A 16124-nucleotide genomic window follows, 5' to 3' on the forward strand; every position below is an offset into this window, starting at 1 on the left:
ACATGCTTCAAAAACATGTCTCCACTTAAGCATACACAGCCAATGTCATGGATAAGCTGGATCTGCTTTAATGATCTGCTTATTTGGGGGTAGACAGCCCCCACCAGCACATGCAGCCACCCCACAGTTGTGACTTGATGGTGTATGTGATGATCTGTTCAAGCTATTCTATCTCCATGTGTACTGTCTGTGCAATAATAAAATGGCAACATTAGAAGTTCTGTTTGCTTTGCTCCATTCCTTTTCTTTAAATGAAAAAGATACTGAGTTTCTTAATTAGTGAGATGAGAGTAGATTGGTCATTTTTAAAAATACCAAAATGATTTTATTACAGGTAGAATTTATCACACTTAATAGAATTCAATACTTTCCAATAAGAAATCTCTTTTTGTTTGCTTGGACTGCTGGTGATTTGTTGATATTTTGCTTGTCAAGATCTGGTTTAGGTTTCCGGAAATTTTTTGAAAAATAGTTACGTATTTTTTAGAGATAGTAACTCCTGAGACTGCAAGAACTGTTCTTTCTTCTGGCTGTTGATATATGAATGAGAAAAAAAATTTCTCAGGGGAAAAAATTAGAATTCAGAACTATTCTCCCCCCACCTAGAACATTCAGCCAGGAGTTAGATGGGCTAAAGGCTGTACTGTGTGCTTGCAGTCACTTGATCTCACAAAATTGTGATCTGGCAGAACAGAGAAATGGTCTGTGCAAAATTAGAGGCTGTTGTTGAACCAAAACACCAAATATTTTAGCCATGTTATTCTGAAACATCTTGAGGTCTGAAGCTCATAGTGAGGAATGAGAGGAGACCTGAAATTTAAGAGACTCTGTCTTTTTCTTTGCAGGAGGCTGGCTGGTTGACTGGCATTAAGGAATCCGAGTGGCTTCAGTACAGAGATGCAAATAGTTATAAAGGACTTTTCCCAGAGAACTTCACACGCCATCTGGAGTAGCTCTCCTAGGCAGACAAATGTAGTATGAAATGAAACTCAGTAGGTTTTTAACCTCTTTGAAACACAGGAGCCCATCTTTTGTGGTTTAAGCTGTTAATGGTTTACAGACTGGTGCCAGACAAAGCTAGCTGAAACATATCAAATGAGCATGAATGCAAACAGTTAAGCTGTAATTGCTGAAGCAGTACACGGGAAAAAAAATCAGATAAAAATGAAATGTCCTTATTTGTTCACAAGTATGTGGCGACAGGTTTGTTTGTGCTTCGTCAGAGCTATGGTGATCCTGTATTTGATCCTTTCCCATGAAATCTGAAATTAGCTTCCTCAATACCAAAACCTTAACTTCTCTGCACTAAGTGTATTGTATTCCGTTGCACTGCAGAAGATTTAATTAATTATCCTGTAGTTATGAGGTCAAACTATTATAAGTTTCATGTGTTTAAAAGATAGTTAACTACTGCAACGTTTTTCAGTGTTATTTTTGGACATGCATAATATATATACACACGAACTTATATGTGTATATATAAGTGCATATGGCTATATATGCATTCTCACAACTTCATTGTAGTTCTTTGGCTGTGTAGCATCATCCAGTACATGCATTGCTCTTTCACTGTCTGGCATTACAGGAAACAGTTTTGTTCAAAGCAAAACTAGCTGCTCCATTGCCAAAACATGATACAATATCTGTGTTTGTAATGTGAAGTTTTCATTCTTAGATGATGAATAACATCATGTTCAAAGCCGCTAACCTTTGAGAAGGCATGGCTCGGTCTCCTCTTCCAGCTGCAGTAGTTACAATGAGATAACCTGGAGGGGGGAGTTGTTATGATGCTAATATATACTTTTTTATTTAATTGGCTAAATACATTTTCAAAAAAGAAACAGAACTAATCTCTGAGAATAAATGAACACAATATATTTTCACTATATGTATTTATGCAGCATACCTTCACAGAACCTTTTAAAGTAAGATATATAATGTATCCTGTATCAAAAAGTCATCTGTAACTTATGTTTTCCAGTGCTGTGTCATTAAAAATAAACCTTTGGTCCAAAAGAGCTGTTTCTTCTGTGGTGCTTTTGAAGTTTTGTAAGAAGTCCATATAATTTGTACATTGTATTCTATCATCTAATCTTAATTTAATACCTCTTTTTCCAAAGGAATACAGCATAACAGGTACAACATCTAAATTCTTGCTCTCAACACTAGTTGTGGCCAGAATTCCAAAAGGTCTGAACCCCAGCTCAGCATGTCTCTCTGCTGCTCTTCCTGTTCCCAACTCTGACGTCCAGCTAATATCTGTCCACTGAGGAAGGGAACTTGTCTGTATTTAACCATCACTCAGCTGAAGATTCCTACCTCTTAGTAATTTTTCACTTGTCCACTTCTTTTTCATATGGAAAACAAGTTCTCCACAAATCTGCTCCATTGTGTTTGCTGAGGCATGGAAGCTGCAGATATTTAGGGACATTTGTATTTCCCTAGGAATTTGGTTATTTTTCATTTATACATTGATCATCTTGCATGCAAACAATATCTGTTTCCACTCCATTTCTAATTTGCTAAATCTCAGTTGAAGAAATAGGGTGTTCTCTTGAAGAAGAGCTTGTTTTTCTCTGTTTTTCAGGATCTCTTTCAGTAGGTTTCAAAGTCCAGTGATAGCTGTGTTTTGTGAAGAATGAGCTGGATGGCTTAGTTGTGATAGCTGGGATTTTGGATTTGAAATATCCGATGAGTCTAAGGACATTATAGGAAAGCACTCTGGTTTTCTGTTAATTCCTTCAATAGGTTTGATCTGGGGCCAAGAATCTCTCCAAGGACAAAACTTGCTTTTGGTCTTCTTGTTACAATAAATTCCAGACTCCAGCACCCATTTTGAGGTGCTCATAATGATCTATGACACTTGGTTTACAGTGTTGCTTATGATAACCTCCAGCCAGTTTCATGCTTAACTGCATCTCAACATTTGTATTTCAGGAATGGCTGCTCTACATCTCACTGGAAAAGACCAGCACTGGACAATGGAACTTATGTTTCCATGTGGACACCACATCTTTGGAAGGGACCTACTCTCAAGTGATGTGTGACAGTCCTGACCCTAAGCTCAGCCCAAAGCATTACTATGATCAGCCAAAAGTATTCTTTTCCTAGGTGTGCACTGTATGCAGTTACTATCATTAGGGACCCTCTTGGTTTTAGAAGTATTGACATCAAAATCAAACACCCCTGGTCTTCTAATCTTCTAATCATAATGTGCCAGATTCACAGAGAGTTTTCAAGTGCACTTAAGATTGTACATAGATAGGAAAGGTCTCTGGTCTACAGCACTGAGCTCTCATGGTACTGTCATTATTTGCTGGCAGCAAGATGTGCTGGTAATGTTCCAAATGCTGTGGTACTGCTCACGATGTGCCTTTTAAATCCTGCAGGTTACTGTGTATATGGCATACCATTCTGACATTGAGTAAGTCTTCACATCTCACACATACAACCCACAGCCACAAGTGTCTCTAGAAAGGATGAGGAAAATTATTTTCTTTAAAATGCTTTGCAAAATTCCATGTACTAGGATAATACACTCTTATGTCTGCAGCTCCTGAGGTGTGTCCTGTGTCTCTGTGATCTATAAAACTTTATTCTAGGACAAGCAAGGGAAATACTTTCCAGTATGTACTGCTGTCACATACATGATACATTTGTGTTACACTGCATAAACTTGAGTTGCACTCCACCTTGGAACTTATATTAGCCCAAAATGATTTCTCCCTTTATTTGGACTTTTTTTTTGTTTACAAACAGTATTGCACTTAGCAAATTACTGAATTTTGTGCTTTCATAGTGATTGTAAAAATTGTATCTTGGTTTCTCTAAGGGCTTATTTATGCCTAAGAGAGCATACATTACTAATCTTTTTGAGCAGGTATAATTTATAATTCTGCATAAAATAAACCATAGAAAGATTTAGAGATCCAATCTCCTGATCCCACAGACTGATCATTCATGGTGTGGTCTTAAAAAAAAGACAAAGTAACTGAAGATAGAGGAACATGTCATGTGAGTGAACAAATAAATTGTGTGTTTGCAGCTTATCTATCTGGTTTACAACCTTGCATGGTGTGACTTGGATTTTGCCAATTTTAATCTATTTAATTTCTTTTAGAGATAGGATTTAGGAGTAAAGACAACACAGGCTTAAAACGGTACAAGAAGAAATTTATTCATAACACAAAAAGAATTCAGAATAAGATTTCTGGTTTATTCCCTCCTCCCCCTTCCTTCATTCCACATTTCTTAACAACGACATACAGAGAACACTTCAGTCAGTTATCTACTTAAATAGTCATTTCAGTTCACCTAAGAGAGAAAAGTTCCTTTTTTCGTTTAGGCTCACGGAGCGTCTTCACTTTCACAACCTACATCCGCGCAGGAAAATGCTGCAGATTATGACTCTCCTCCCATTTTCACAGTCCTTCCAGAGCTGTGCTATGGGTTATGTTACACACTTGGGGAATCACTTTTAAAGGCAGGCTGCTGAAAAACAAAATTCTCTTCATCTCCTTCTCTATCAAATGTTCATATTCCAGTCCCAAAACGGGGAGCTCCTTTTTCCCAAGGCAAAAAGTCTTCTTCTCAAGCACACCAAACCTCCCCAAGTATATTTCACAGTTTAAAGTAATTTTAGTGTAGTCACAATCCCCTTAGCCCACAAAAAAGGTTTTCAGCTACTTATCAGTTGCATCTTTTCAATCTCTTCCCACCAGGAACTTTATCTTCATCCCGCTGTCTTCTGTGGACTCCATGCTTTATTTCTTCTCATTCAGGGGGTTCAGGAGATTGAGAATCTTATCCAGGCATTAAGAAGTTAAAATTTTATCCAGATCATGAAGAAAGCCACATGGGCAGCTGGAAGCCTCTTCTGCCACATGCAGAGCCGAGCTGAGCCGAGCCGGGGGCCAGCAGGGCCGGAGCCGGAGCCATGCGGCCAGGACCATGTGGAGCTGGGGGCCACCAGGCCAGGACCGGGGCCACCCGGAGCCAGGGCCGCAGGGGGTTTCTATCAGCCTGGCGGCCGGAAGGCCAAAGAGAACAAATTAGCCTTAGCAACGTGGTTTGTGAAAGCAAAATAACTTTTCATTGGTTTTCTGAGCTGTCCATCACCAAATCAGCTCTCTGGTTGGTCCCTGCAGCTCACAGGGGAAGGCCTCGGATACGGGACAGCCCCTCCCGTTCCCCTGCCTGGTGGGACTTTCCCTGAGGTGAATCCACCCCACCCCCTAGCACGTAAAACCAATCCACAACCTTTCATGAGAAATGAAAACTGTGTAAGCTGAGCAATAGTTCTGTCCTTTCTCTCCTCCTTCTTTCCTTACCTTGGTTCATCTCTTCCACTAGGAATCTGTCCCTGCCAAGAAGAAGGGGAGGATGAGGGGTACAGTCCTGCTCAAATAGAATGGCATTCAATTCCAGGATGCTCTGATTACTGATGCCTTAATGTCAGAAAGATGTTAAATAAATCAAAGTCTCATTAAGCTCATTCTTAATGAAAATTTTGTAGTGCCTTGTTGACACAGGGAAAAAGGCACCAAAAGAAATCCACTGTGATGGGTAGTTTAGATGGATGGGGTTGGGACGGAACAGCCATTGGCTGAAGGACACTTTACAAGCTTATCTCTTATGCTATGTGCAGGCAGAGCTTGAGCAAGTAGAAAGCATAAGTACCAAGTAGCCTCAAAAATACCACAGTTTGCTGCTAGAAAATCATATTTTATTGTTAGTTTTTAAAGCAGATTTGAAAGATCTATCTTTTCCCAGCTGCAAGGTCACTTGAGTGAATCTATCATGCTTCTCACCATTCTTTGGCTTTTAACCTTTTTGTCCCAGTAGTCTTCATCCATGTGATTTCAGCTCTGATGCTTTGTGCACCATGTCTCTGCCAGCATCTCAACTATGTTTTCCCCTCTTTTCTCTCTGGTCTGTTTAATCACCACAGAAGCATCATATAGGGAAAAATGCTGCACATTCCTAATGGTTTCTCCTGTAAGCAACAGGAAGACCTCTTAATTAGCATTAATTTGCAAAATCTGAAATTATCTGTAAGAGGGTTGTGCTGCATATTCAGATGCTTAATGGCAATTAAAGGAAACTTTAGTGAAAGAAAATACCCAGACAGTAGTAGAAGTACCACTCTGTCTGTATACAGGCCTTCTATCCAGCCACAGGCACTAAATGCAATGCAGATAACAAAATAGTGTGCAGCTGCTAAAACTTGAGTCTTCAGGAGCGTGATACTCACATCTGCTGAGGACAGTCAACAAATGCAAACTCCTCTATGTCCTCAGCCTGGTTTCAGAGGAGAAAAGAGACTGGGGTTTCTTTTGGTGTTATCAGAGCATAGACTTTGATGTGAACCTGATAAACCCCTGGTCACTAATAAATATATTTGCCTAGACAGACTGCTTGAGACACAAGGTATATTTGGACAAAGAACATCAAAGCACTGGAAAGGTAAGAAGTTATATACTTAAATTGTTAGGTTTCCAAAGTACATAATGCAAAGGTGAAGATAATCCAGATTTCCAAACTTAATTCATAAGAAAGTCAACATCTCTGTATTAAAGTTTTTTAAATTAAATATATTGAGCTGCAATTGTAGGAAGGGTCTGGCTGTATGTCAGTGAATGAATAAAGAAATAAAACATGTAATTTTGAAGAATTAACTGTGCAGATTAACACATAATTGCTACATGATGAGGTGTACTGGGTTTGCATATCCTAGTTTTTGGTAGCAGGTTCTACAGGTTTCTGTGAGAAGATGCTGGAAGCTTCCTTCTGGTTTGGCAGAGCAAATCCCTGCTCCAAAGAGGGACATGCCACTGGTCAAGACAGGACCAGTTGGAAATGGTGGTAACAACTCTGTAATAACAGATTTAAGAGGAAAGGAGAAAAGTTATTGCACAGTTGTAATTGTGGCCAGAGAAGACTGGGGTGACAACACAGGAGAGGAACAACTCTGCAGACATGAAGGTCTGTGGAGAAGGAGGAGGAGGAGGTGCTCCAGGAGCTGAGATTACCCTGCTGCCTGTAGTGCAGACCCTGGAGAAGCAGCTGTGCCCTGCAGCCCATGGAGAACCAAGGGGCTGCAGAGATCCACTTGCAGCCCATGGAGGAGCCCTTGCAGAGCAGGTGGATGCCTGAGAGGACTCTGTGACCCTGTGGGAGGCCCATGGAGAGAGGAACCCACTTTGGAATAGCCTGTCCTTGAAAAACTGAACCCTGTGGAAGAGTGACCCACACTGCAGCAGTTTGGGGAGGACTGTTGCCTGTGGATGGGCTCACATTGCAGCAGTTCACAGGGAGCTGCTGCCCATGAGATAGACTCATGCTGGAGAAGTTCTTGGAGAACTCTCCTGAGGGAGGGATGCCACTGGTGCAGGGGAAGGACCTCCCTGAGCAGCAGATGAAACCATGGGTGATGAACCCATATTCCCTATTTGTTCCACTGGGGAAGGAGATAGAGCTGGGAAGGAGAGAGTGGTGGGGGAAAGGTGTTTTTAACATTCTATTTTACTTCTCATTACCATGCTTTGATTTTATTCAGTAATAAATTAAATTCAAATCTCTATCCTGAGCATCTTTTGTCCATGGCCATATTTAGTGAGTGATCTCTACCAGTCGTCATCTCAAGCCATGAGATAAATTTTGTAAACTTTGTTAAATTTTTTTTGTTAAATTTTCTCTCCCCTTTCCAGTTTGTGGAGGGGAGTGAGAGAGCAGCTTTGGTGGGTGCCTGGCATCCAGCCAGCCTCCACTACACAAGGACATGCAAAATTAATTCTCTGAGTGGCTAAAATCTGGCAGTCCTGTCATGGTTCTATAACTCCCAAGTGTCATAGAGATATACACAAAAGTGGAAGTTGTCTACAGCCTTTGGCAGAGATTCAGAATCCTGCATTTTAGGTCTGTAAGATGTTTCACATAAGAAGCTGTGCAAATGCTGAGGACCTTTAGGTATCTCCTAGCCCAAGAAAGAATATCACACTACTGTCCACCTAAAAAAAACTCATGCAAACTTAAAAGACAGATGTTAAACAGTTTTGCTTAAAAATTTCAGAATAGGAATTTTTAGCATACACCCATGCCTATGGCTTATTCAGCTGCTCACAAAGGACTTCTGAGAGTTTTAGTCCTTTATACCCAGCAGAGGGTGGTAGATACTAGAATTTGCATTTGTCAAGTTAACTGTCATTTGGCTCAGCCTTCAACTAGGAGTTTGTTTCATTAATATCTCTCATTATCTGAAGTTGGCTAATGTCTGCAGTCACACACAGAAATGCAGTGCCATACCAGAATAAAAATCAGTTTTATGCATGCTAAATGGCTACTTCAATCTACAGGCACACAGATAGAAAACTACTTTATCAAGCTGCAGCTCAAGTCACTAGAGCAGCATATCCTTGTATCTCACACATTAAAACATGTTGTATACCAGACATGGTAAATCTGCACCAAATAATAAGTTATTTGGCAGTTCAAAGTGACAACATTGGTTTAAGAGGAAAAATAATTTTATATGCTAATTCTACTTAAAATAATTTTATAGTCTACCTGTCATTAAATAAATAGCTGAACTATTAATTGCAGGAAAATACTTTAAAACAACCAAGAAAACTTATCTTTCAGGATTAGCTAACATGTCCTGCCATTGCAAAAGGTCCTAGAAATATTTAAAATATGCTAAAGTGCCCAAGGGCTACATTGATCTGCACTTTATTCAAAGGATGGAGAGACCAAGAGGCAGCACACCAGCAGAGACCTCCCAAAAATATCCTTAGGGGCTGGTTTCCTAGGTTTGAGTTTGAAATTTAATGTAATTATGTTCTCATTGTGAACGATCAGATTAAAAAATCTGCTTTACATCTTTTCTTTGTCTATTCAAAGGTTTTACTCTTTAGAAATTACCTACTTTTGAGCAAACCCTCACACCCTGTGGAACTATGAAAGATTTATTAGTGTGGTCAGTTGCTTTGAGTCCATTACCAAATGGTCACAAAATGCAATGATTCTGGAGGGAGATACAGGGGATGACACGTTAGCAAATGCTATGATAGTTTCTCATTAACACAACAGATTTCCAAACTGAATGTTTTCTTTCATCCAGTTTGAATGTTTGGAGACTGCAGAGGTTTGAAAAGGATGCATCCTTTGAAAAGGATGGAGTTGAATATCTTTGCTTTCAGTGCTGATAGAGAAGCTGGCAGTGATGTTATAGTCATGGCTGCTCATGGCTGTTCATGTGCCTGGGTTAACACAGGATACTGCTGTCTTTCCCTGTAACTATGAATGTGTCTAGAGATATGTGCATACACCTTTTCATATGCTTTAAGGTATAATAATTATTTTTCCTACATCAAGGTGATTAAGCAGTGCCTGCACTGATCAGCTATTTTACTTTAGTCCTGCTCTCCTATAGATTTCATCATTCAGTGAAAATAGGATTTTCCTTATGTTCCATCTGACCCTTTCTCATTAACCTTCTAGATACAATCTCATTAGTAGTACTCCAGGCAAGAACCACACTGCTCTCCAAACAAAACAGAGGACCAACTATCTTAAATAAAATCCCCCATGTCATAAAAGGAATATTTGGCAGAAAATTAGTTCTGTTTTTGTGATTGCTGTCATGGTTATGTCTGTCTCTGTGGCCCATTTTTGTGTTTTGTGCTTCAGGAGTAATCTCTATGAAACCATCCCTACCTCTGGAGATTTATGCTACTAGTCAATAAGCAAAACAGATGAAGATTAGGAAAAGAGTGAAGAATTACTCTTTTTTTCAAGTGTGGCACTTCAACACAGAGAAGTTTCTGGACATCATCAAGCCCAGCTGAGCTCAGTGCAGTTTTCTCCACCACTGCAGTCTGAGATTTTGCAGCTGACCTGAGAGTAGGCAGAGAAGGAGAGTGGGCTGAGGTCAGGCTTCATCTGCACTTTCACCAGGCTGTTCATGAGCATGCCTGTGCCAGCAGGGAGGAAACAGCCAGATCACGAAGCCATTTCTCAGGAGAAGAGAGATCTCTGGAGAAATATCCCTATTCAATACATGGTCTGATGAGACATCAGCTGCATAGTGTGTAATGACCCTCCTTCACCATTTTTTACTGTAAAATTGTAGAAAAACTCCTGGCTTGTCAAAACTCTAGCACTGCTCACTAAAACACAACTGATGTCCTCACTGATTATGTCCCAGACCTTGGGTGGTGCAGGAGTTTTATTGGGGTGGGGTGAAGGCATGTCACTTGATGTGTTATGTTTTATATGATAAGATGGGAGGAGTTTTAGCCACCTGGAGCTGTGTTCTCCCTGGCCATGATGAGAGGCAGTATGCTCAGGAAGAAGTGAAATGGTGTTGTGGAAAAAGGGAATACCCTGTGCACAAAGTATTTCTCCCAGATATAAGGACATTGTTCCTGTTTTCATTTATGATCTCCTGCTCAAGTCCTGCTACATTGAACACCTCACCTCTGTTATGTCTGCACACAGTATCAGACTAAGCTGCAAGCATGTTAACTGTGTTAAGTATGTTAGAAAATGACTAGGCTAGCTGTCTAAACACAGAGATGTCTGAGCACTCATAATCTCAGGCAGCACAGCAAGCAAGAGGACAGGGAGGAGGAGATGCCTTACAGAAGTACATGTAGCCTGTTTGTGTTTGGGAAACCAGGTTTGATGGCTGGATGTCAGGAGAATAAAGCACATCTCTGCCCAGTAAGACCTGTGTGGGTACTCCCCAGCTCCCAAAAACTTTTCCCTCAGTCATTTCTCTGTTATCACCCAGAGGAACCTTGAGGGGGCTCAGGAATAGCCATATCCTGGCACAGAGAGGCAAAGTAGAGAAAGATTAAAGTGCCTGACAGGCAGAACAGCAGCACAGTGACTTGATCTGGTTAGAGTCTTCTAGGCACAGGCAGCACTTGTGAATGGCATCATCAAATTTTCACATCAACACACAACTCTCTGTAGTTTTTTTAACAGAAAATTAAGCAAATATGATTTAAAAATCACTTGTCTCTTCACTAATTCATTTGCTTTTTTTGAGGGGGCAAGGTTTTTTGTCTCATCAGAATTCAACCCAGAGGTGCTGATCCCAACATCCCTGAACTTCCTTTTCTGAGGAACCACAGCAGAACTAGATAAAATTACAGGCTTCTTTAAAACCTTCCAGTCTTGTCTCTGGCCTTGCAAGCATATAGTATTTATTAGGTATACTTGGGGGTGTCAGAATATATCTCTTCTTGGTTTTGTATCACACTTCCAATTGTCACCCAGCCTCATACATTTTAATATCTACAATGTCCTATTACCCAAGTGCCAAGATGAAATTACACTTGGCAGATAACTTGTGTACAAATAGCCTGTGTGATGGTTGAGAAATGTGTACAATATAAGCCAAAAGGTGGAGAAAAGTTTCTGCATTTCTCTTCCTCCTCATATTGTGCAGCACTCTCTGTCTTTACCACAGAAGCAAGGACTAAAGGTCAGACCCTCTTCCTTATGGATGGGGTCCCTGTTATTTGAGGATGCCTCCTTGAAGCCAGTGATGGTGGTTTATTAATGCAACCTCATCTCTGCTGCATTCTCCCTGCTCTCCCTCCAGGTGTGTTTGGGCCCTTCATGCGTTCTGGAGCCAGCCTCCCTCACGCAGCCCAGTCAGTCCCAGAGGAGCCTGTCAAGTTTATCTGTGAAGTAACTGGTGGTCAGAGTTTACCTACATCCACTGGTACCAATTGTCACCCTCTACATACACAGAGATTGGTCTGTATCACCTTTTCTGGGTTTGACATTAATTGGAATCATGGTTTTCCTCCAAAAGAAGTATCTATCCACACAGATGCTTGCATGCTGCTGGTGCATGAGCTGGGCAACCAACACAGCAAGTGTAATCACTCACTGCATGGTGTGGGACTGCACCCACAACCATTCCCTCAACCTCTGCCATTTACTGCAGCTGTAACGTGTCAACAGAAAAATCATCACAAAATGCCAGGATTTTTTTGCATGGCAGATTCTTTTTCTAGACATGGGAAAACAGCAGTCAGAAAAGTCAGGAAGTGCTTGATAGGGAACTGGGGACATCCAAGATGGGGAAAGGAGAAAGGGAGAAGAGCAATCCTAAATGACTAAGGGAAAAGAGGGAATTTTGGAGGAAATTGTTGAGTTTACATGTCCCATGGCAGCTTCCAAGTTTTACTCCAGGATAAGCAACTTTACAGATCCAAACCCCAGAGAAATGGAAAAAGAAAATTATATCCAGAAGTGAATTGGGAAGGGCAAAGTAAATGCTGGGGAATCCTTATGAGATAAACCCACCCCTAACTGAGAGTCTTTCCCAAACTATCTTCAGCTGTGACCTGTGCAGGAAACAGAAGGGATTGCACACCTGTGATTTCCAAGGGGCCATTCTAGGCACACAGCACTGTCTGCTGCAGCCCCCTTGCTGCTCCAGAACAATTCCATACAAGTGCAGTCTTTCCAAGAGTTAATGAAGGGTGTCTTACAAAGTATCCTACTTTGAAGGACGCTGCCTGTCCCTCCCTAAATTGTTGACTCCTCTCTTTGAGGCTGTGCAGTGATGTGAGGTAACCCACACAATTTATAAGCAGCTGGGAGGAGCTGCTAAGCTGTGATATATTTATCAGATAAAAGCCAAGTACAAACAAGACCTATTCACAGAAATATGGGGCTTAAACATACTCTCTTAGCAGACACACAGGAAGACCCCTTGGACTTTGAATGAGAAACTCAAATAAACTTGGGAGCTGAATTAGAAAGTGGAAGTGTGGGAATTACTTCATGATGCTGGGAAAATTATATCTTGTGTAAGCAATTTGTTTCTACTTTAAAAACAAAGAACCCCAATAGCAACAGTAGCACTAAATTGTCATATATTTTTTTCAGATGATCTGGATGAGGAAGCAGTGGAGATGGGAGATAGCCATGTTAGACAGCACTTCATTAGCAGCTTTTCAGATCTCAGTATCAACCTTTTGTTTTTAAAGAGGTTCTGTTTAATTAATGCTGATATAAAAATACTTAGGGTTGTGTGCTGCATTTGGCTTCAGAAGGATCAGTCACCTGTTGAAAAGTTTTAACCATTACTTTGATTAAAAACTCACACAGTAAACTGCACTAGATACATAGAAAGCATGTTTTAAAAAGGGCTTTCTTGCTGGTTTCAGAACATAAGAACATGAAATGAGTGTATTACTACTAATGACGTGTCATATAAGTTTATACTACAAAATATCTCAATTTAAGCTAGAGAGCTAAACTCACATTTCAGCCTACTAAAATTTGTAAGACTGCCAAGGCCATGGGAAAAGCCTAACTATGAACACAGTGGCCTTGATAGGCAGAGAGAAATCCCACCTACTGAGTCATGTGAAAACCAGGAGCTGTAGGGCCAGGTAATGGAAGATGCTTGCTGGTCAGACATACCTTTTATGTATATTTATAAATTTTTAATAATTGGATTCATCAGTTTGAAAACACTGGGACTTTTTTGCTGTGCTGGATAACTCCAAACAATGTAGGAAGAGGGATTTCTGGTAGAAGCTATATTACAGGATCCTATTTGATGTTCGATGTTCAAAACAAATAGGACAAATTGTTAAAAGAAGCATTTTGGAGGTGTCATGATGGGATGAAAATTCATCCTACAGAACCTTGGTCTATAAGAGAGGTAAGAAATTAAGCTGATCTCAGTCTAGTGCCTTATCTGGCAAATACATCTTGGAGAACAAGGCTCACAGTACAACAAACAAAGGTAAAAAAAATAAATAAAATTTTTTAAAAAAAGTAACTCTATTCATCATCCAGGCAAATTTCCTGTGGAAATAAAAAAGAAGGAAAAGAAAAGTCTTTCTCAGTAGTGAGCTCTCTCCCTACAAGGATGGATTTTGGAGGAGAGTAGTTTCTTGGGTTTGGGGTAGGGGGAGAAGTTGTCTGTTTGGTTCTTTTCACTTCTGTTTGAGAGTTAACAGGAAATGGCTCATGCATCATTATTTAACTTGTAGCTGGCATATCCTCATTGGATAGTTTTCTGCCACTCAGATCTGCTTCACCCCCTCTTGAGGCTGACCCTGACCTTGTGCCCTGTGTAGGAAGCCCTAAGGAGAGCAGTGGAGATGCGGCTGCTGAGCCTTTTCTTCCTGGCAACTGCTTTTTCTTGTACGTGCCCTGCTCATCCTACTGCCTGCACATCCACCAGTGAAAAAGGGGATGCTCTCTTATCTCAGCTTCTCTAATTTTTCTCTTTTATTGCCACAGATGGCTCTGCACAAGACTTGAAGCAAACCCCTATATCCATCACCAAGCCAGAAGGCAAAAACGTGCAAATCAACTGCCATGTCTCCAGTCCTGATTTTATCAGCATTCTTATTCACTGGTACCAAAAGAAGGGCAATGCAGCTCCCAAACGTGTTGCCTACATATCCTCCACGTTTTTCCTTGAAAACCTGTCTGATGAGGGGAAGTTTACTGTTGCCAAGTATCCCAGCAAATCTGTCTGCATCCTGACAGTGAATAAAGTAATGCCACAAGACTCTGCCACCTACTACTGTGCCATTTGGGATGCACAGCAGTAGAAAGCCACAGGGGACCTGCACAAAGACATGCCCTGCTTTTCAGATAAGAACCTGAAGTGCTTGACAAACCACAGGAACACTGCCACCCTACTTTTCCCAAAAGCCTTGAATCAGGTTGTACAGTCAGCCAGATACAAAAGATGCTGCTGAGCTTTGCAGATGCACATTACAGCCAGTACCAGCAGACCTTAATTCACTTTGCCAATAGAAATGGCATTTTTGGGGTCAGGATGGATTACCTCTGAGTGGGTTTATAAGATGACAGGTTTGGCTAAAAACAGGGTCCTGCTGAAAGCAGGAAAAAGCCTTCTATTCCCTCTATCCTTTCAGCTACATCTTTGGAATAAAACCCCAGTTCTGTCATTTTTGTGGCACAAAAGAAGGTTATAAGGGAAAATAAACTCAAAGCACCAGTCAAGACTGCAGATGCAATATACCCATTTTATACTTATCTGTCACTTGAGAATCTGGTTTTATTTCCTCTTTGTTTTCTGCTTGGAGTTGAACAAATTTTCATTTAGGTTAAAACACAAGTCTCCTAATTGACTTCAGTGGGGCTTCTCATCCAGCATTGCAAGGCTGTAGCATCTGTAGAACAGATGTTTTTATTTTTGCAGAGAGAAAGATATTTTTTTGAGTTATTTCAGCTCCTTCTGTTTATGGACAAACAACATACAGATAAAGTCACAGGACCATTGTGTTCCCATCCCAAAGGACTCAGTATTCAGTCTCCAATATGGGGTCTCCAGAGCACACTGAGCACTGAGCCAGTAGCTGCATTTCACAGAAGATTGAAAGATCAGATTCTTGGCACAACTGTAGGACAGCAGTTGCTGGATCTGTGTGAAAATTCTTGGGAAAAAAAAAAAAAAGGCTGGCTAACATAAGTAAAATTACATGACAACAGGGAAACTGGAATTAGTTTAGTTTTCAAGGGAGCAAGGAGTGATCTTGCATCTGAAAAATTACTTCAAATTACACAAAATAATGTCTATATTTTGTTTGACCTAATTGTCTTTATTTTAAACTAGGCCTACAGGGGTTGTAAAGCATTTGTGTTTCTTTACTTTCAATTCTTCCCAGCATTTGGAGCAGCCACTTTGAGGTGTAGTTCAGAGTATCTCACCATACCTGTGACAAGAAACAGCCACAAACACAATAATCCTGCTTTTGAGCTCCCAAATGGTTGCTGTGTATTTTCCTGGTCTTCAGTATTCAATCTGTGTCACGAGCACCCCTCCAATTCATTTAGCTCCATAATTTGAGTTTTATTTTTTATGTTTTACTGGCAGTCAACCTGAGGAAAATTTCATTTCCTTGGTCTGAAAGACCAAGAAAAAATCCAGGTGTTGTTTAGAAGCTTTCAACTAGTCTAAAAGAAGTGATAAAATTTGCTTCAGACTACAAAATTACTTTGTAGATGAGTTAAGGTAATTGTGATACCGAAATAATGAGAAAAAGGACTAATGTAGATATAGTAGTAGTCATGCTAAGGCTTAGAAAACTGCAGTTTTCGGACAGGCC

General features: G+C 40.5%; 1 protein-coding gene across 8 annotated transcripts in view; it reads left to right on the plus strand.

Annotated features, from left to right (window-relative positions):
- AMPH (amphiphysin) overlaps window positions 1-2016 on the plus strand; it is a 120904-nt gene extending 118888 nt beyond the window's left edge. For all 8 annotated transcript variants that reach the window (XM_079301918.1, XM_079301919.1, XM_079301920.1 and 5 more), the window contains one exon: window positions 846-2016. In XM_079301918.1, the coding sequence (XP_079158044.1) occupies window positions 846-953 (108 nt within the window). In that variant the 3' untranslated portion in view covers window positions 954-2016. The remainder of the gene's footprint in view (window positions 1-845) is intronic.
- Window positions 2017-16124: the final 14108 nt, after the last annotated feature.

The sequence above is a fragment of the Erithacus rubecula genome (genome assembly GCF_903797595.1).
Source record: "Erithacus rubecula genome assembly, chromosome: 3".
In the NCBI taxonomy this organism is placed as follows: Eukaryota; Metazoa; Chordata; class Aves; order Passeriformes; family Muscicapidae; genus Erithacus; species Erithacus rubecula.